This window comes from Sinocyclocheilus rhinocerous, unplaced genomic scaffold, assembly GCF_001515625.1.
Source record: "Sinocyclocheilus rhinocerous isolate Xijiao unplaced genomic scaffold, SAMN03320098_v1.1 scaffold1784, whole genome shotgun sequence".
Lineage (NCBI taxonomy): Eukaryota > Metazoa > Chordata > Actinopteri > Cypriniformes > Cyprinidae > Sinocyclocheilus > Sinocyclocheilus rhinocerous.
In genome coordinates, this window is record NW_015624569.1 from 361,505 (window position 1) to 383,687 (window position 22,183).

General features: G+C 40.7%; 1 protein-coding gene across 1 annotated transcript in view; it reads left to right on the forward strand.

Moving 5' to 3' along the window:
• Positions 1 to 15,773, forward strand: part of LOC107744253 (uncharacterized) — a 17,684-nt gene extending 1,911 nt beyond the window's left edge. The window contains exons 2-5 of the mRNA XM_016557792.1: positions 6,505 to 6,837; positions 8,420 to 8,505; positions 15,327 to 15,429; positions 15,530 to 15,773. Of these exons, the coding sequence (XP_016413278.1) occupies positions 6,505 to 6,837; positions 8,420 to 8,505; positions 15,327 to 15,428 (521 nt within the window). The 3' untranslated portion in view covers position 15,429; positions 15,530 to 15,773. The remainder of the gene's footprint in view (positions 1 to 6,504; positions 6,838 to 8,419; positions 8,506 to 15,326; positions 15,430 to 15,529) is intronic.
• Positions 15,774 to 22,183: the final 6,410 nt, after the last annotated feature.

A 22,183-nucleotide genomic window follows, 5' to 3' on the forward strand; every position in this document is an offset into this window, starting at 1 on the left:
AAAATTTGTTAATACTTTACTATATTTAAGGGTGGATAATTTTATCAGTTGTTTATTATTCATGCAACAATGCATATTACTGTTATAGTTTTTATTAATAACCATTGCTATATAGCTGATAACTTTGTCTAGTGCTCTTTTGAATGTTTATAGCATGATTTGTAAAAAATTTAACTACTATACTGAATGAAACAGCATCTCTTTTGGAAGAAACTTCTTCATGGCTAGTGCTTGCATATTTCATTTAATTCTGTAACCTACCTACTTGCACTAGTGTTAAATGCTACTGTTTTTGACAGCGTTGATGACGGGTTTTTTTTTTGCATTTCCCTTACCGAATGTTGTATCCATGGGCCTTTTTGATACTGTCAGTTTAGGTGCCAGCGATCATGCAGTGTTGACAGATATTGCTATTAAAACAAACAAAAACTGAAAAATAAATGAAATAAACCGAAATTTTCAAATCTTTTGCAAATAAGATAACATAAAGATATCGCTGACCCTAAACTGCAACTTCCTACTTTATTAACTTTCTAAAGTGTCAAATTAAGTGGTAAAGACAAGTCCAAAATGCTTATAATAGCTGGATCTGGCAACACGGAGGCTGCACCCACACCCTCATAACTCTCTCAAGCCTCGTTCACTCCACCAGCGTCTCGCACGGACGCTAAACATTCTTGCAAACTGTCTAAACTGAATTATACATGTCATGCAGACATTCATATGAGAAGTTTAACAGCAAGAGTAATTCAGAGGACAAATTTTATTTTTGAACATGAAAAATTTACAGAGGTCCGGACCTCGGTGACCTCATAGCTGGCTACGGGCCTGCTGAAAGTGATGCACGGGCTTCGTTTTCACTTTTTTTTTTCTTCTCTTGGCACCGGATTGCTGATGACTTTTCACGGGCATAGTTGTCCATCAATTATGATCATTGGCATTCAGCCGCAAACATGAGGTGCGAGCTCGGATGTGGGAATGGCGCTTGGCGTGTCAGTTTTTTTTTTTTAATAGTCGGGACAGTTATAGATTGGTGCCCGAACAGGGACATTTGCAAAAAGACATCTTATGTTCATCTTATGTTTATTACTTGTCGTCTGTTGTGTTTCAGTCATGTCTGTCACATCACACGATGCAGAGGATGAGTGCGAACCCAATCCTGATTTCACTGCAGGCCCGTTTGTTACGAGAAGAGATTCACGGCCTGTGCAAGAGCTCATCCATACTTTCAGTGAATTATATATCAATTCTGACAAAGATAATGATTCCAACATTCCTCTTGATGACCCACTTCCCCCACCTCCTCCTCCTGATGACGTAGTTTCTGATAATCACCCTTCAACACAGGTAATGGATTCATTGACCAACCGCATCTCCGCTTTGGAAGGTGAAGTTCAAGCCTGCACCCAAAAAGTGAGTCAATGTTGTTCACACTCTGAATTTATGGAGCAGTGTCAGTTGTTGGAAGAAAAGTTGACCTACAAGATAGAAAGGGAGTGTGAGAGAATAAAAAAAAAATATTGAGCTGAGTATATGTGATTTAGGGAAGTCAGTGGTGGATTGTTTGAAGAGGAGAGATGCACTGATCGACAATAAGCTTAAGTCATATGCTCATGTCATGTCTACTCCAGTTTCTCTTCCTTTGCTCACCCCTGCCTTGTCAAGAAACTCCAATCGACCACGTACTGAGCAACTTCATCAATGTACTCGCAGCCTTCCTGATATGGCAACGATTGCTCCCTATCGTCCTCCGGTAAGGGTTGAATTCCCACAGTTTGGTTCAGACAAAGACAATGATCCTATTACTTTTGTTGAACGTGGTGAGGAGTATTTTGCACTCCGACCACTCACCGACTCAGAAATACTAGCTTCTCTCACTTCAGTGTTACAGGGGCTAGCAGAGAGAAGACACATTTTCACTTGGGGCCAATTCAAACAAGATTTCCTGCATGCTTTCTTGTCTTGACGATTACGAAGCTGAAGCTGCCAAGCATTTGCTGGAAAGATAACAAGGTCCAAAAGAATCAATTCGAGATTTTGCATATCATTATCATGCTTTGTGTTTAAGATGGAAGAAGGAGATGTCTGAGAAGGAGATCGTACAGTCAATTTTGAGAAACTGCAATCCTCGACTCGCAAGTTTGTTAACTGGCACTGTAAGAGAGGTGAGTGAGCTAGCGAGAGTTGGCACGCAAATTGAGAGAGATTTTGAAGAAGCCAAGAAGTATTGGAGTCAGGCTAATGCTGAAATGCAGAACAGCAGAAACCAAACCGACAGAGACACCCATCCCAAGGCCAATCCATGGCACATTCATATTCTACAGTCTGCTTCTAATGCCAATCTGTTCAACTTGAAGATACTCACCCTGCCAATATTGATCCATGGGAGATATTTTCAAGCCATGATTGATACAGGTAGTTCGCTGACTCTACTACAGGAATCCTGTTGGAGACAGTTGAGACACAAAGAACAGCTGAATTCCAGTCGTGGTCAGACCTTCAAGCAAGTCAACGGCCAAGTGTTATCTGCTTTGGGGGTGTGGAACTGTGAATGCAAAGTGCAAGGAAGGAGGTATGATTTGACTTTGTATGTTTTGAAGGATGAAGATCTCACTGTACCCGTCATCCTTGGTATGGATTTTCTAATGTCTACCGGAATTAGTTTGGATTACACCTTGCCTGCCTCAAACCACTGCCAAGAGGAAACATTCTTATTCATGCCTTTCAATTATCACAATGCATTGCTGTCTTTCTACCTTGCATTACCCTTACCAGAAGAGTCGCATGAAACACAGACCTATGTGCATCAACTGGTTACCAGTGCAGACATGTCTCCAGAATATTAGCTCCGACTTAAACATCTGCTGAGAGAATGGCCCACTCTTTGCACCAATGAAATAGGACACACTGATGTAGTCAAACACCGCATCATTACAACCAGTGAAGTACCCATCCGCAAGAAACCATACCGAGTATCAGCTGAGAAACAACAATTCATCGAACAAGAAATCAAGGTAATGTTGGACAAGAAGATCATCAGACCCTCATTTTCTCCATGGGCAGCACCTGTGGTCCTGGTACCGAAGAAGGGAGGGGGTCAGCGATTCTGTATTGATTTTAGAGGTTTAAACTCAAAGACGTACTTGGACGGTTACCCCATGCCTCAAGTACATGAGATCCTTGAGTCTCTGTACAGAGCTACTATTTTCAATACCCTCGACCTCAAAAGCGGGTATTGGCAAGTTAAAATGGAGCCAGAGAGTATTCCCAAAACTGCTTTCACCACATCATTAGGGCTATATGAATTTCTCCGTCTACCCTTCGGCCTTAAAAACTCCGCAGCCACGTTCCAGCGATTGATGGAGTTGGTGCTGAAAGACGTAAGGGGTAAGAGTTGTTTTGTATACATTGACGATGTGGTAGTTTACTCCAAGTCTGAGGAAGAACATCTAGTCCACCTAAGAGCAGTCTTCCAGTGTCTAAGCCGAGCGGGTCTCACCCTGAACCTCCAGAAGTGTAACTTGATGCAGAAATCTCTGAAGTTTTTAGGACATGTAATTTCAGCAGATGGAATCAAAACTGACCCTGCTAAAATTGAAGCTGTTGCTAACTTTCCTGTCCCCAAGTCTCTGAAAGAAGTGCAACGTTTCTTAGGTATAGCAGGAGGGTACCACAGATTTATCCCTCAGTTTTCAGAGAAAGCCGCCGCATTACATGCCTTGAAAAGAAAAGGAGCTACCTGGACTTGGACTGAGGAATGTCAGAGTTCTTTTGAATTGATCAAGCATGAATTGATCAGTGCCCCGGTTTTAATGGCCCCAGATTTCTCAAAGTCTTTTAGAGTCCAAACTGACGCTAGTGATATTGGTTTGGGAGCAGTCTTGACCCAAGATATAGATGGTGTAGAACTTTGTCGCCTACGCCTCGCGTCTGTTACAAGGAGCTGATAAATCGTATTCAGTCTTGGAGAAGGAGTGTTGTGCAGTGATATGGGCAGTCGAAAAATGGAGACCATACTTGGAAGGATGACAATTTGAGGTGATCACTGATCACGCAGCTCTAACCTGGGTATTTAACCACCCAAAACCATCTTCACGTCTGATTCGATGGTCCATTCGCCTGCAAGAGTGTGATTTCACTGTCAAGTATCATAAGGGTCAATGCAACATTGTACCAGATACCTTCTCACGCAGTTTCCCAGATACCTCGCCACTCACTATGCTGTCACAGGTAAAATCCCAGGACTCATCAACCACTTTCTCTGCATTTCCTGTTGAATGGTCCGACATTGCAAAAGCCCAACAGGAAGACGCAGAAATTCAAATTCATTGACCCAGATCCCACTCGCATTCATTACTTGTTGGAAAATGGATTTCTGTTCCGCAGCATGCCGCAAGGCCCGAAAGGGCCCAAACTTCAATTAGTCATTCCTACCTGCTCAAGACAAAATTTTCTCAACTATGCACACAACAACCCTCTAAGTGGACATCTTGGCAGACTCAAAACTCTGTTAAGACTTGTGGACATTTGCTACTGGCCTACTCTGCGATCAAATGTGTGGAGCATTGTAAGGTGTCAGGTATGTCAGCAGCACAAACCATCTTTTGCAAAACTAGCCAGCCATATGCTGTCTACACCAGTAGTGGAACCTGGACATATGCTGGGAGTTGACCTCATGGGACCATTTCCCAAAAGTCCAAAACAGAATGAACACCTTCTGGTAATTGTGGACTACTGTTCAAAGTGGGTGGAGTTGTTTCCTTTGTGTGTCGCAAAAGCTCCACAGATCGCACGCATCCTGATGGAAGAAATCTTCACCAGATGGGGTACCCCGATGTATCTGGTATCTGACAGAGGATCCCAGTTTACTTCGCAACTTCTCTGCCTGGTCTGCAAACAATGGAGTGTCATTCAAAAACTAGCCACTACTGCACACCCTCAAACAAACCTAACAACGAGTCAACCGTACTCTCAAAACCATGATCACCTCATATGTTCAAGACCGTCACCACAATTGGGATAGATGGTTGGCAGAGTTCCGTTTTGCCATTAACTCAGCTTGGCAGGAGAATACAGGATTCACTCCAGCCAAAGTCATGCTCGGGCGAAAGCTGAAAGGTCCTTTAGAGAGAGCGATTGCAAAAACACCTGACCCAGCATACCCAGTTCTGGAGAGGCACAAAGAGTTGATCCAGACCATGCAAAGGAATGTGGAACGAGTCCAAGAAAAACAACATCACTACTACAACTTAAGAAGACGACAAGCTCTCTTCCAGGTTGGAGATTTGGTTTGGGTTCGTACTCATTCTCTGTCACGGGCTACCGATGGGTTTATGGCCAAACTTGCTGCAAAATGGAAAGGTCCTGCCAAAGTAATCAAATGCCTTGGTCCAGTAAATTACTCTGTATCTTTTGTTGATGACCCTGATCTTGTAGATTCTTTTCATGTTCAAAACGTAAAGCCTTTTTATGGCACTTTTGAAACTCTTTCCAATTAAGAGGGGGGGATATGCAACCGTTACCTCCTGTCACAAGGTTTATTTTGGGTGCTATGCTCATCCTGACCACTAGGTGACACAGTAGCCTCACTTTTTTTCTGTATAAGACAGGAAGCAGTAGAGTAAGAAGCAGATTCTATTTGAATCCCTCATGGCTTCTTTGTTATAAAAACAATCCTGGTCTGAGAAACGTTTAGTTTGCTGCTCAACTAAGTTTGCTGTTCTATTTTCACATTTTGCTGTCTATATGTAATTTGTGGGTACTTTTGTTAAGTTTAACCTTTAGTGGAGTTTACTGTTTAATGTTTTGTGTATTATGTTTGTTTGGTTACTGTATGGACTCTGATTAGTTGTTATCTTTTAGTTTAGTTGTTAGGATTTTTATTTGATCCAATTCATGCTAATGTTGCATGCTAACAACTATGAGGAGTGGATGTACAACTTTGGTGTTCCTTTGAGTGTGTTATCGCACCTGTCCAAGGATTATACCCAAAGCTAACCGGCCTACCTCTGCAAGGATTTCTACATTGCATCTGTAGTCTCATCAACAGATAAGACCGTTAAACTGCTCATAAACTGCACTAATTTACAAAACTGGCACAAATCGTCATCAGCATTGCTGGACATTCTGTATTCAAAACCCTGCTCATTTATTCTGGACATTGTTTTTTTTTTTTTGTGACTGTTTGCTAGGGGAATTTGTATATTTGTGAAGCGTTTAATATGGTGTTTGTGAATATTTGGCATGGACCGTTTAATACGGTTTGGAAAAGGGATATCCCCTGTCTTTTGTCCTTTTTTTTTTTTTCTTTTATTAAAACTTTGTTACACCGTAACCAGTAGGACCTCTTGCAAAATTGATCCCCCCCCCATAACAGGCCCGGTTTAAAATAGTCAGAACAGTTGTAGTCTGGCTTCAGCATTGACATTTACCCTGTGAAAGTTACACTGTGTAAAAATAAATGCAATTTAACCTTTTTTAATTTATTTTATATTTTTGTTACAGTGAATGGAGTAAACAGGTTTGTTTTCATCAGTAATATCAAGACCTGGAAGGATGCTCAGAGCTACTGCAGACAGTATTACACAGACCTTGTCATCATTCAGAATCAAACTGAAAATAACCAGCTGAGTGTGCTGATGAAACCATATGCAAATGCTTGGATTGGACTCTTCAGAGACGTGTGGAAATGGTCAGATGAAACAAATGTCTCCACTTCCTCCTTTACTAGACTGCCTTTACAATCTGGGCTGCATAGTCCTTGTGGTGTTTCAGATCCTGGTGGTATAATCAGTTATCAGGTCTGCTCAAACGTTCTCCCTTTCCTCTGCATGCACCGTAAGTTTCATGTCTGGTCCTTGGCTACTAATTGTTCATTACAAACATTAGAAATGAACTTTCTTCTAACCCCATTTGGTCAGCAAGTGTTTTTAAAATATATATATACGTTAATTTGCCATCATGCTTCTTTAATCAGCTGTCACATCCAAAAAAGTCCAAACATTACTTCCAGCAATTCCTCTTCCTGATACTGGACTGCATAACAATGTTAAAAAAGATTAAGCCTTAACCCTAATCCAAAAATGAACATTCTGTAATCATTTACTTACCCTCATGTTGTTCCAGACCTGTGTGCGTTTCCCACATTCTTCAAAATATCTTATTTTGTGTTGTGAAAGAAACTTATACAGGTTTGGAAAAACTTCAGGGTGAAAAAATTGACAGAACTTTCATTTTTGGGTGAACTCTCCATTTAAAAAGAGCTGACTGCAAGGTGCATTCAGAAAGAGCGAAGAACAGATTTTATAAAATATATTCACAAAACATTATTATTAGGGCTCCCATTTTAATTAATTGCTTCAACGTTTAATTAAAGTTCTTTTAAATTAAAAATATTAATGTTGCTTTCTTCAAATGACCAGTGGCCAGGAATAAATACCAATTTTATTAACTAATTAACTAATTAATCACACATGTTTTCTAAAATTAATCATGATTAATCCCACCTAACATTAAAGTTTTTAAATATGCTTTTATATTGCAATAATTTCATATTCAATCTTCAAATTAATGTAGAAACAACAAAGACAGTATATTTTTAATATTTGTTTAATGGCATCTTTTTTTTATGACTGAAGGTGAGTATCGCTGATACCAACACTACAGAAGTCTGTAGGAAATTGTTCTTTATTCCTAATATTTAACCATTGACTATAGCCGTTTAACATTACAGTTTAATAGAGACCTATCAATTTTAACATTTATTAGACTTAAAACAATAACAACTTTGAATTTTTGTGAACTTAAAACAATCTTTACATAAGCCCATTATAATAAATGTTATATTTATCTGTGCCCTTCAGCAAGTAGTAAATATACAGTAATTTGGCTGCTCTTAAAGCCGCTGCTGAATGTGACACGAATCTGACATGCATGCTCGTAGTTTCATTTGCACTTTAATATGAAATAATACAGACTATAGAGTGCAGTATTTATAGTATTTATGCATGCAATTGACCCCTCGCAAAAACCTGCTCTCCATAATTACTGTTGCTATGTCCGACAAGCCATGCCGCTCTTGCACTACACATCATGTTATCAACAGTAAAAAATTTCTATTGTCACTATTGTTCTACTGAAGCTCCCTCGTCACCTTTACAGTTTCCGCGCTTGTTTGACTAGTACCTGTCGCTGAAGTGAAGTGCACGTCTGAAAAGTCTCCCATTTGATGTGGCCATAAAGACCGTACTGCATTCAAATAAATGCAATTCTTGTAAAGAAAAAAAAAACAGAAAAAAGCCAACCCTAGATCCGCCCCTGCATTAACTGCATTAAATATCTTTAACGGCATTACATTGGCAAATTAATCATCTGCGTTAACGCACTAATTTTGACAGCACTACTTTTTATATTCTAACAGGTGCAAAGAAACAGATTGTAAGACTGAGGGTCAAATCTGGTCAGAATCTCAATGATCCTGCAGTGATGACTGTTATCTTACAGTGGGTAAGTATTAAACAATTTGTGTTAAAACAGATAATGGATAATCTGCAGTTTCATGTTTCAAAAATATGATACTGTACAATGTAGTGCCCTATGAAGTTTTAGTGGTACACGTCCTATGTTATTATCCGACATAAAATTAACCATAATTTATAATTACTGTAATTTATTTTAATTTATCTGAAGGATTTGTAAGAATTCAGGTACCTAGTAGAGCCTTTGTTCACTAACACAAGAAAGAATCAAGTGTATAAAACTAATATGATTTATTAACAATAGACATGCAAGATGTAAATACCACAACTATTAGTGATACCAATAAATGCATAATCACTGCTGACAGATAATAAAAAAAATAAACGAAGAAATTACTAAATTAAATCATAGAAACAAATAAATTATATGAAAACAGGATAGATGCATGCAATGCTTGTTAACTGAATGTAGCAATAGAAGAGAATTTTGTGGTAATGCTTCTTATGGGAAACCACTTCATTGCTCGGGCAAAAATGATAATAAATACCTGCTTATTTATCTTTAAAAAATAATATTGCTACTATTTGTAACACTGACCCCAGGTAAATGTAATTGTCACAGTTATGTTCTGTTTGTCTCTGTCTTTATGGACTTTTAGTTTGTTTTCATTCCTCATGCGTTCTATTGACCTAGTTTCCCGTCTGTGTCTGATTGTCATTTGGTTCAGGTGTGTCTTGTTTATTATCCTCAATTGGTCTGTTTATTTAAGTTCCTGTCTGTTCAGTTTGAGTTTGTCGGGTCTTGTCGATTGTTACATGTGTTAAAACAAAAGTTATGCAGCATGTGTCGGCGTGTTTTCAAATTTTTTAAAGTTTTTATTTTTGGTACTATTTATGGACAACCCTAACTGCTGGAGCAGGGGGAGCGATCTCTCGAGGACCATGCCAGCACCATACCATACCTGGAAGGAGCGACAGAGATGAGGATCGCCCCGGAGCCAGAGCCTCAACCGACATCTGACCAGGTGCATGAGCCGGCAACTAAGCCCGACGCGGAGCATGTCACAGTGGAGCGGGAGGGCACAGAGATAAACCTTGCCCACTGCACCACCGCTGAGGGTGAGCTGAGGTTGGTGGTTATATTTGGACATGCCCATTCTTTTCCCGCCTTCTCCTGAACTGTCAGTCTGCCCTGAACTATTTGTCTGTGCTGTCACGACCACGGAGGTCGTTCCCCTATCCACTGCGCTCCCTGTGATGGGCGTCGCTATTTGGTGTTTGTGGGCAGCGCACACCATCCCAGAAACACACAACAGCCCAGAAATCCCACCCGGTCTCCCTCTCCCACCTTCTCTCATGAGCTGTCTGCCACCATCTGCCCCTTTGCTGTTGTATCCTGCCAGTCCCTCAGCTCACCCTCAGCCCACCATCATTGGTGTGGTTTTGCCACGGGTCCATCGGTATTGTGGCAAGAGGATTCTTTGTCTCCACCTCCAGCCTATGAGTCCTGGACTCCGCCTCGGCCCATCGACCCAGAGGCTCCACCTTGACTTCTAGCTTCCTCATCTCCACTGTGGCCCATCAGTCTACCAGCTCCGCTGGGCTCCCTCGTCCCTCTGGCTCTGTCTTGATCGGTCATCGACCTGCCCTCGCCTCAGGACTACACTCCTCCGACTTCCCTCATCCCTTCATCCCTCTGGCTCCGTTGGGCTCCTCCCTCCCTCCGGCTCCACCTTGGTCCTCTGTCGCTCTGGCTTCCCTGGCCCTCCAGATCCTCCCCATCGCCCTGGCTCTGTGACTCTCCGTCTCCACCCTGGACTCCTCTTCCACCTGCTCCGCCGCTGTCGGTCGGCCCCGTGGAGTCGTCAGCCCTTCCACCACCATGGCTCCTCCCTCCATCAGCTCCACCGTGGGTCACCTTCATGGCTGCAGTCTAGGGCTGCATGATTAATCAAATGCGATTGTCATGTGTATCTTTCAGTGAAGCATGGTTCTGTGATCAGTAGTAAATCTCCATCCGAAGGCCAGAAGGCCCTCTTGCGATGAAACTCCAAATATGCCCTGCAGAAGAAAGATAATGCACGTCGTTTCCAGGTTGTGGGTAGAAGGAATACCGCTGCAGCTGCTAACTAACAATGAAGCGTAGTTCACTGACAAGCTACGCAAAACCGCTTTCATAATCACAGACCGATTTTATCGCGCGATTATGAAATTGATGAAATCGTTCTGCGATTATGAAAGCAGTTTGAGTAGCTTGTCAATGAACTACGGCTCTGTGTAGTAAATGCTGTTCCATCTGAACCTGCTTCTGTATACCTTTGAACCTTTACACGGCGAGTTTGAGTCATTTATAACGTGCATTTGAAAAAGCAACATGCATCTTTAAAAATATGAGAAGCATTTATGAATACTTGTAATTCATAAATGAAAAACATTCATGAAACAAAAACATCTCTTGTCCCACAAAATACCACATTTAATAACATGTTTTTATTCCAAACTTACTTAGCACTGCATTATAAATGTACTTTATTATAATGAAAATTACAAAAAGAACTCAGATAAACCATATATTGTTGTAGTCCTGTGTTTATTAATCACGTTGAATCAATTAATCTGAAACACGTGCATTACCTTTCTTCTGCGGGGCATATTTGGAGTTTCAGTGCAAGAGCGCCCTCTGGCCTTCGGATGGAGATTTACTACTTATCACAGAACCGTGCTTCACTGATGGATATGCATGACAATCGCAGCTTTTGCCTAATCTCGATTGCATTTTAATTTCGATTAATCGTGCAGCCCTACTACAATCTGGGTCCCACCAGGCTGCTCCTGCTCCCTGTCTTCTCCCTGGCTCCTCCCTCAGTCTTGATCCGCCGTACTTCCTCCTGATTCCTCCATGGCTCCTCCCTCTGTCATCACCGCACTGGTCATCTGCCTGCCTCTCATCCTGCCCTTCGCCACCACCTCGTCCTCCACTGGCGATGCAGATTGCGTACAGTGGGGAGGGTACAGAGTTGCGTTCCAGTAGCCGTTGATATGCTGACCTGGGTGATGCTGAACTTCCATTGTGCCAAGAGAGTCCTTACTATATGGACCAGGCATCTGGGCCAGTTCAGAAACTCAGAACTTGGTGTATCTGTTAATGTCTCCTTTCCCATTGAGTTGGAAAAACACAAAACGAAGCTGTGACCAAAGTCCCCATCCAGATTATAAAAATGTGCATAGAGGCCCAGCCTGCCACCACACAAATGGCCTCCAAAGATCCACAATTAGATAACTGACAAAATTTCTAGTAGAGAGACCTTGAATGCCAAAAGTTGAAGTTAACCCATGTGCCTTGTAAGCAAGAGCAATAGTATTTTTCACCCTCACATTCTTTGATCTGAAACACCTCTGTTGTAGCCCCCAAAACAAAACAAACAACTGATCACATTATGCCACTGGCTTGTGCAGTCAATGTTAATATGTAAGGCCCTTACAGCACAAAGACTGTGACCTTTGAAATCTTTGCCCCAAGGTACTGACAAGGTGTCTGTCATAATTCCCTGGAGTTGCAATGCTGCCCGAGCGGCATTCATGCACTTCATGAAGGTATGAATTGCTAAGGCCAGGCCGAATGGAGAAACCTAGAATTGGTCAGCTTTGCCCCCAAAAGCAAACCTGATGATCTTCCTGTGTTCCAGATTGAAGTTCAAAAGTATGTAAATCCCATGATCAGGCATAAACTACCATCCCTCTTTGGTGTCATAAAATCTCTCGGCAGCCACTTGGAGCACTTCAGTTGAAAAGAGGTGTGCAGCATTAAAATTGGATAGCAAACCCCTCCTCTATGATTTAAACAACCTTACAAAAGAGAGCATCAGACTTTTATGACTGAAGTTTGATGTTGAAGACTCGGTTGACTAAGGCCTATATCAGTGAAGCCTATATCAAGCAATACAGTTGCCTGACAGTCATTGCGTAAGACTAACTGACCGACTGCTGATGACTTTACCAATTATATCCCTTATAAGGTGGCAAACATAAGCAACCAGTTCTCCTCACCACTCAACAACTGCCAACCTCCACCCACACACATTCCACTCTTCTCTTCCTTTTTTCCACTAGTGGATAACAAGGTCTCCAAATTTCTCTTTGCAAGCCATTCTACAACCTGCCTCTTAGTCCCAATCCCCTTCTACCTACAACAGCAGATCTCATCAATGCTGCTGCCTGCTCTGACTCACATCATCAACAACATTACTACTGACAATTTACCCACTGCATTTAAGCAGGCTCAGACAACCTTACGGTTTAAAAAACCAATACTCAATGTTGTCTTATCTTGAAAATCTGTTGAAAGAGTTTTGAAAGAGCTTTTCTCTCCTAGAACAACCAACTTGACAATAACCATTCCGATTCCAAAAGCAGACATTCCATGGAGACTGCCTTGCTGCCTGTTGCTAAAACAAAATCAAACTCCAAATCATCTGTCCTGATTCTACTGGACCAGTCTGCTCCCTTTGACACTGTGATCATCCTTTGACCATCGGCTCCCCCATAACTCACATGCATATATTTAAAGGTTTCACAGAGAGGAGGGGTGTCTGAATCACATCAACTAATCACAGGGGTGCCTCAAGGTTCAATGCTCACTCCTTTTCTCCATTTACACAACCTCACTGGGCATGATTATAAAGACACATAGCTTCTTCTACAATTGCTATGCAGATGATACACAGCTATATCTGTTGTTTCAACCTGATGACCCCACTGCTTCAGTTCATGTCAGGATCTGTCGTTCAAACATCTCAGCTTGGATGATGAAGTGCCATCTCTAGCTCAGTCTTGTGAAAACTGCTTCTTGTAATCCCTGCAAACCACAACATCACTGTTCAACTGTGGGTCTACAACATTAATGTCAAACAGGAAAGCAAAGAACCTGGGGTTGTGATTAAAGACTAACTACTTTTACATTTCGACAATGGCTCCATCTTGTAGGTTTGTGCTTTACAAGATCAGGAAATTCAGACCCTTCGTGACAGAATATGCAGCAAAGCTCCTTGGTTAAGCTCTCAAAATTTAAACACTGGACAACTACAGTGCTCTATTGGTGGGCCTTCCAATCGGCGCGACTAGGCCAATGCAGATGATCCGGAATGCAGTAGCACATCTGGCCTCCACTCCTCCTGATGTCACTCCACTGGCTCCCAGTTGTGGCCAGAATCATTTTAAGGCTTTGACAGTAGCTTTCAGGACAGCCATTGGAACTGTACCTTCTCATCTCAATTCACAAGTGTATGCTCTCTCTCACCAGCTACAGTCACTGAACAAGCAGCACCTTGTTCTTTCACAAAGAGGCACAATGTCACTTTCCAAAACTTTCACCTTCTCTGCTTCTCTCTGGTGGAATGAGCTGCCAACCTATACCCGAACTGCTGAAACCACCACAACTTTTCAAAAAGCAGCTAAAGTCACAGCTTTTCAATCAGAATTTAATGATTCTGCAATCCTAAACCAATGCAATGCAACGCAAAAAAAAAAAAAAAACTCTTCTGCAATCCTAAACCAATGCAATGCAACGCAAAAAAAAAACAAAAAACTCTTCTTTGTCTTTTCTGCATTTCTCCTCTCCTACGAATAACTGTCATTTAAAGTGCACAGCTGGAGTGCTGTCACCAGAAACGCAGAATGTGGCCGAACAGGGACAGAGAGGACAAAGTCAAATATATATCTGTAGTCTGACACTGTTCTCCAAATTAGTCTGTCCTACGGGAGACAGGAGAATGTACAGTCTGATTCAACATGAGAGGCCCAACATGCACCATGAGGACATACCCTGTTATAACCACAATATTGTGGTTGTGTGAATTATATATAAACCAATATTTGGTTTTAAAGCGATAGTCCACCCAAAAATGAAAATTCTGTCAATAATTACTCACCCTCAAGTCGTTTCAAACCCGTTAGACCTTTGTTCATCTTCAGAAAACAAATTAATATATTTTTGATGAAATCCAAATGCGCAGAGACTGACACGGAAGAGAAGGAATCATTGAACGAAGTCATAATTCTTGTTCTCTTTAATTGCACACAAAAAGTATTCTCAGATTTTATCAAGAATATCTTTATTTGTGTTTCGAAGATGAACAAGGGTCTTATGGGTTTGAAACGACATGAGGGTGAGTAATTAAAGTCGGCATGAAATCAAAATTGACAATTCTTATTTTTTGATGTTTATTATAAATAATTTATCCGTGCACTTCATTGTTTTTTTTTTAATTCATGTGCCCTCGTAATCTTTAATCAAAAACGTTAACCTCCCCTCCCCCTCAAAACGACTCCTCTACTCTTCCGATCACGAGCTATGGCGCAAGGCGGAGCTATCTGGAACTGCCACCAGCTGCAGTGAGTGTTGGTTTGGGGGGGAAAGCTGAAGCTGATGCTTCACTTTATAGCACCAATCAATTCCCGAAGGATGAAATCAAGTCCCGCCCTCTCATTTCAGATGCCGTTTCACTCGGATATACGTCACAGTAGAGAAAAAAAGACAATCACAACTTCCGTTTCATGCCGACTTTAATGATAGAATTTTCATTTTTGGGTGAACTATCCCTTTAAACTAGCTGAGTGACCGCTTCATTTAAGATTGTCTTGCCAACCCTGCTACACATTCTGGCAAAAACTTATAAATTTTGTATGTAGTGTTGTTTACTGCTAGAAAATTTTAAGTCATAAGAATCACTGTTTTACTTAAAGATTTAAATGGTATTCAGATGTCTCTCATTTTAGTAACAGCGTTGCAAATTGCAAACCATAGAGAAAATTAAAAGAAAATAGCTCATATCATATTTGATTTTTCTTTAGATAAAACAGAAGCTGAAGGAATGGGGTATAGAAAAGGAAACAAAAGTGACATGGAGAGTTCAGGCAAATGGATATGTGTTTTCACGAGTTACACATTTTTAAGGTAATTTATCACATTACACTTATTATTTCTTGCAAATTCTAATAATGTTCTTCTCTGTAATGGATTTAAACACGATTACACTCTCCTTATGTACACCTAGTTTCAGCGGCAGCAGTGGTGGTCCTGGCTCAATTTGACTCCAGCTGTGTGCTCAAAAGTGTCAACACTGTGGCAGGACATGTAAAAGGAGTAATTCTGTGCTGGTTGAGAAGATCAGCAGTACATGTAAAATGTGTTCATATGATTGATATATTGTAAACTCCCTTAAAACAGTTAAATGCAACTTTTATTTTAATTATTTAATTTGAGGTTTATTTTAGCACAGCTGTGATTTCATAGTAGTGGATGTAATTCTGTTTCTTAGTAAAAAAAAAAAAAAATCACTTTTTTAAATTAATCTTTTATTGTAAAATGACTAGTAGTGTTGTGAAAGATAATTTTCTTTATACCATTCCATAAATAAAACCCTTACAGCAATCTTAATACCAAGTCCTTTTGTACACATGCAGACCTAAATTGGGCAAATTCAGAATTTAGGAATTGGCCTCTCTTCAATTAATGAGTGTGAATTAGAGCTGAACTGACCACAACACACAGGATGTTGAATTGTATAATGTTCTGGAAAATTAAGTGTTCTCTTAAAAGTAAAAGAAATATGAAGAAATTAATTACACACACAGGCCTTCATATAAAACAATGTACTGTAAGTTCACTCAGTTCTATTCATTCCTGTTTATGATTGCAAAAAGGTGGAAAAGTTCTGAAACTTTCCATGATTTTTTGGAAGCTTTCGAAAAATTTCAGGAGGGTTTTGTAAATATTTGTCACATCAAAACTTTTTTAAATCTTAAGAAAATACATATTGTTGAAAGGTCTGGATGTCAAAAGTCCATATTTGGTGTTTTTTTTTTTTTTTGTGCTTTTGTAATAGAAGTAATGTTGCGAAATAAATTTGTGACCGGGAAATGCATTAAAAAAATCAGTGGAGTTCAGGTGTCACCTGGTGGCTATTTTTATTTTTATTTTTTTGTATAATGGCTTAATAAAAATCTCACAGGTACCTCAACATAACTTATTTACACATATGGCTTTAATTTTATAACCAATTTTAATTTTAAAGAGATCAACCTTAGGTCTGTATTTCAAAGCATTCATGACTTACAACAAATTATTTTCTGCATTTTCATGTCTATATTCAAAAGAAAAGTGTGTGGTGGGGTGGGGTGACAGTTAAGGGGTTAAACACAGCTGATGAAGCTAATCAAGTCCTTCAGAATTATTTGGGAACTACATGGTTTGTGTGCTGGAGCAGGTTTGGAACTAAACTCTGCAGGGCTGTGGACCTAAAGTCAAGTCAAGTCACCTTTATTTATATAGCGCTTTTAACAATACAGATTCTGTCAAAGCAGCTTTACAACATTAAATAGGAAAACAGTGTGTCAATAATGCAAAATGACAATAGTAAACACTCAATTTTCAGTTAAAGGCAGTTCATCATTGAATTCAATGATGTCATCATCCAGCTCAGTTCAGTTTAAATAGTATCTGTGCAATCAAGTCGACGATATCGCTGGAAATTAAGTGTCCCCAACTAAACAAGTCAGAGGCGACATCGGCAAGCAACCAAAACTCCATCGGTGACAGAGAAACCAGACTCAGTTGAGGGGCCAGTTCTCCTCTGGCCAGACGAAACCAGCAGTTTAATTCCAGGCTGCAGCAAAGTCACATTGTGCAGAGGACTCATCTGGTTCCTGTGGTCTTGTCCCGATGGCTGTCTAGGAGATAAGCTTTACAGGGGATCTGTATCTGGGGCTCATCTAGATGTCCTGGTCTCCCCTGTTTTTCAGGGCTGTAGAGGTCATCTCTATGTGCTGATCCACCATCTGGGCTGGATACGTACTGGATCCGGGTGACTGCAGTGACCATCTGATCTAGATACAGACTAGATCTGGTGGCTACGGTGACCTTGGAATAAGACTAATAAGAGAGAAACAGACTAATATTAGCGTAGATGCCATTCTTCTAACAATGTAGCAAGTACATCGGGTGTTATGGGAAGTGTTCCCGGTTCCGGTTGACCTAATTAATGCAGCCTAAAAATACTTTAACGGATTTGAATATTAGAAGCGTATTAGTGTGTTATGTGTAAGCCAGGTTAAAAATGACTTAATTTTTAAGATTTTTTTTTTTCCCTTTCTCTCAGAGTGGCTCTGGGCAACGCAGTCAGAATGCCTCCATTCAACAGAAGTCACAGATCAACAAGTCCGGATACAACAGCTACACCTGGGGAGGCAATTAATACCCTGTCTTGCCCCGTCTGGTGTTCCAAAGGCTGGATTAGTGGAACCATACCTTTCTCCCCAGAAATCTCCCCCTTTTCTCTGTCCTCCACGGCGCTCACTCTCCTCTGTCTGCACGGTCACCCTGCAGTACCAGCCCCATTCCACTGGTGGCGCTGTCCTTAGAGAGATACAGCACTGCAAGTCGCCGCTTGAAGAAGGGGCATGGAGGGAGAAGTCTTAACGGGGAGCGTGATCTCGTCAATATATGGATAGTTACTTAGGCCTTCATGATTGGAGTATTGAGTATTTGGAGTTTGTATTGTGTTCAAAATACATAAAAGCCCCAAACCCCCCCTTTTTTTTTTCTTTCTGGAATATGTAACATAGATCTGTTTTCTAAAAGGACAAATGTTTAGTTTTTCCCCTCTTCTTTTGCTTTTTACTATTGGATAAAATGAAAAAGAGAGGTATGTTAGAGGGAGAGAGGGCAGTTTTTTTTTCGTTTGTTTATTTCCCTCCTTTCTGCTTCTTGCTTGATCAGCACCTGCAATCCAAATGTACATGCACCTCCTCTGTTTCTCCCCCTGCAGTGAGTTTTTACCAAATTTTATTTTGGGAAAAGATATCACTCTAAATCGGCTAGTGCAGTTGTGAAGTTTATTTTTTACCAAATATAAATGGATATATGGAAAAAAAAAAATGTAAAGGTGAGTTCACAGGCTTCGGATCTGTACTGCGTGTGTGTGCGCATGTGTGTGCGTTTGGGTTTATTTTGTGTGTGAATGAATGAATTGCATCGTCAGGGTGGCCAGTGTATGAATGTTGTACTTATAGAATAGGCTTCAATGTGTATTCCTTTTTAATTTCTTTATTGGAGCCTATTGTACTCTCCAGATGTGAGAAGTGCACTGGTCACCTTATACTTTAGACTTATTTTCTGCAAACTGATATTTTTTTGGTCCTCATTAACCGCCTTTCCTATAGCAGGGAGACTGGATTATGTTAAGGCATGACTTTTGACCTCTGCGTTTTGATGTTTTTCATTTGGTCATTCGGTTTTCTTCGGCCACCCTGTGTGTTTTTCCACAGGCTTTGTCCTCCTCTCATACCTGCAGTCATTCTCCCCCTGAAATGCGCCACCTTCTGTCCCCAAATATATTCTTTTAGTAATATGATTATTAGGAAAGTGCTGATGGACAGAATTGTACTATGGGTATTTTTTTTTCTCATTTTTTTTTCTTTTGTCAGTGACTTTCTTTTTGTACTGTGCGTTTTAAAAATTTAAATGGATAAACTTGTCTTGTACATATATATATATATAAAAACACAAGTACTGTAGTCAATGTTTGATGGTTTCTTTTCTCCCCTCTCGAATCCTTACACACAGACTTGTTAGCATTTTTTTTTGTTTCATAATGTTTTTTATTTTGTAAAAAATATATATATAAATATTAAGTGAATAAACAAGAAAAAGACATTTTCATCATTTTTGGATGTGAATGTCTTTTTTAAGAAAACTATGATTGTGTGCCTTTTTAACTGAAGTGTGCTTCTTTGTCTTTTAGTTTTAGGCCTTTTAAATGTTGCTTTGCAAACAATAAACAAAAGTAGCCAAAATCTTTTGAACCCAACATGAGATGGCTAGTTGGCAAAGATCTTTAAAAAAAAAAAAGTCTTTTCAGCATGCATCTTGAAATGTCAATTTATTGTTGTACATAAAAAGGATATCTTGCCAAAGTGATTGTTAAAAGTGTTGATTGGGGTATTGAATTAAATGGCTTGCAACACATTTAGAAGGACATCTGTGAATAGTCATATTGTGAATAGTCATATATATTGTGTTTGCCAAACATTGCAGGGCTGTACGTTAACTTTTTTTGCACATAGCACTGGTGCTACAGAGGTTGAAAGTTTTGTAGCACAAGTTAGGTCTTATCCGCTGGGCGGGATACGGACTGGATCCGGGTGACTGCAGTGACCATCTGATTTGGATACAGACTGGATCTGGTGGCTATGGTGATCTCGGAATAAGAAAGAAACAATAATATTAGCGTAGATGCCATTCTTCTAACTATGTAGCAAGTACATCGGGTGTTATGGGAAGTGATCCCGGTTCCGGTTGTCCTAATGAATGCAGCCTAAAAATCCTTTAATGGATTTGAATATTAGAAATGTTTCATTCTGGCAAATTTTGGTTTGTGCGCTAAATAGGAAAAGGATCTGCCGCCCACAGTTGATTTTGATTCTAGGTATTATCAAATTGAGTTTTGAGAACACAGCGGATGCAATAAGAGCTTGTTCAAATACTGAGGTGCTAAACCATTCAGGGCTTTATAAGTAATAAGCAAGATTTTAAAATCTATACAATGTTTTTGTTTATTAAGAATCAGAATCAGAATGAGCTTTATTGCCAGATATGTTTACACATACGAGGAATTTGTTTTTGTGACAGAAGCTTCCACAGTGCAACAGAATGACAGTGACAGAACAAAAACACAGATAAAAAAAAATAAAATAAAATAAAATATAGAACAAGTAAATACGGAATACAATATACAAATTTACAATTGTATGTACAGGTATATTAGTGCAAAATTGAAATGTAGACTAAGTATGTGTGTTAGATAAATAAGTGTGTAAGTGTATAAATAGTGTTGTGTGATCCACAGTTATTGTCAAGTGTTCATGAGATGGATGGCCTGAGGGAAGAAACTGTTCCTGTTGTCTGTCAGGAAGCTGTTGATCCACTGACAGACGGAGGTGGGCACGGAGAGCTGAGTTAGTTTGTGCAGGAGGAGGTTTGGGATGATGGTGTTAAAGGCCGAGCTGAAGTCCACGAACAGGATCCTCACATAAGTCCCTGGTCTGTCTAGATGTTGCAGAACATAATGCAGTCCCATGTTTACTGCATCGTCCACAGACCTGTTTGCTCTGTAGGCAAACTGAAGAGGATCCAGCAAGGGTCCAGTGATGTCCTTCAGGTGGGCCAGCACCAGTTTTTCAAAAGACTTCATGACCACAGACGTTAGAGCCACAGGCCTGTAGTCATTAAGTCCTGTAATTTTGGATTTCTTTGGGATGGGGATGATGGTGGAGCGTTTGAAGCATGAAGGGACTTCGCACAGCTCCAGTGATCTGTTGAAGATCTGTGTGAAGATGGGGGCCAGCTGGTCAGTACAGGATTTCAGACAGACTGGTGTAACACAGTCTGGGCCTGGTGCTTTTTTCCTTTTCTGCTTCCGGAAGACCTGGCGCACCTCGTCTTCACTGATCTGAATTGCAGGTGTGGGGGAGAGGGGGGTTGCTGGAGGTGTGAATGGTTGTGTGGAGAGGTGTTCAGGGCGGGTGTGGGGTGTTTTTTCAAACCTGCAATAGAACTCGTTCAGATCGTCTGCCAGTTGTTGATTCTCCACAGTGCTGGGGGATGGTGTCTTGTAGTTGGTGATCTCTTTCAGACCTTTCCACACTGATGCTGAGTCGCATGAAGTGAACTGAGTCCTTAGTTTTTCAGAATAATTACTCTTTGCCACTCTTGATCTCCTTTTCCAGTGTGTATTTGGCCTGTTTATACAAGACTTTGCCCCCCTTCCTGCGAGCATCTTCTTTGGCCTGACGGAGCTGTCTGAGTTTTGAAGTGAAACATGGTTTGTCGTTGTTGTAAGTTAAATGAGTCCTGGTAGGAATGCACATATCTTCACAGAAACTGATATAAGTTGTTACAGTCTCTGTGAGCTCGTCCAGATCGGTGGCAGCAGCTTCAAAAACACTCCAATCAGTGAGGTCAAAACAAGCTTGTAAATACTGCTCTGCTTCATTAGTCTATCTTTTTACAGTCCTTGATACAGGTTTAGCTGATTTCAGTTTCTGCCTGTAGGTCGCTATAAGATGAACTAAACAGTGATCAGAGAGCCCCAAAGCTGCCCGTGGGACAGAGTGATATGCATCCTTTATTGCTGTGTAACAGTGATCCAATATATTACTGTCTCTGGTGGGACATGTGATGTGCTGTCTGTATTTTGGCAGTTCACGGGAGAGATTTGCTTTATTAAAGATCCTTGACAAGAAATCCTTGTTTATCCGAGAGAGCAGAAGGAGTTCGTCCGTTTTGTTGGGTAGAGAGCGGAGGTTCGCTAGATGGATGCTAGGCAACGGCGTTCTGAATCTGCGCTGCCTGAGCTTCATGAGTGCGCCGGCTCTCTTCCCCCATCTGCGCATCCTGAAGCGCTTGATCAGCACGCTGCTCCGCCAACTACAATGTCCAGCAAAACATCAGAATAGTCGAAAACCGGTGAAATATCGGGTAATGTGTACTGCCGAATGTCCAGCAATTTGTCTCTGGTGAAACTGATTGCAGGGATATAACTAAAGACAGGACAAACTAACAAAAACATAAAAACAACTGCGGAGCACACCACGGAGGCAGCCATCATTGGCGCCATCTTGACCTTTTTTTTTTTGTGTGTGTTGTGTGT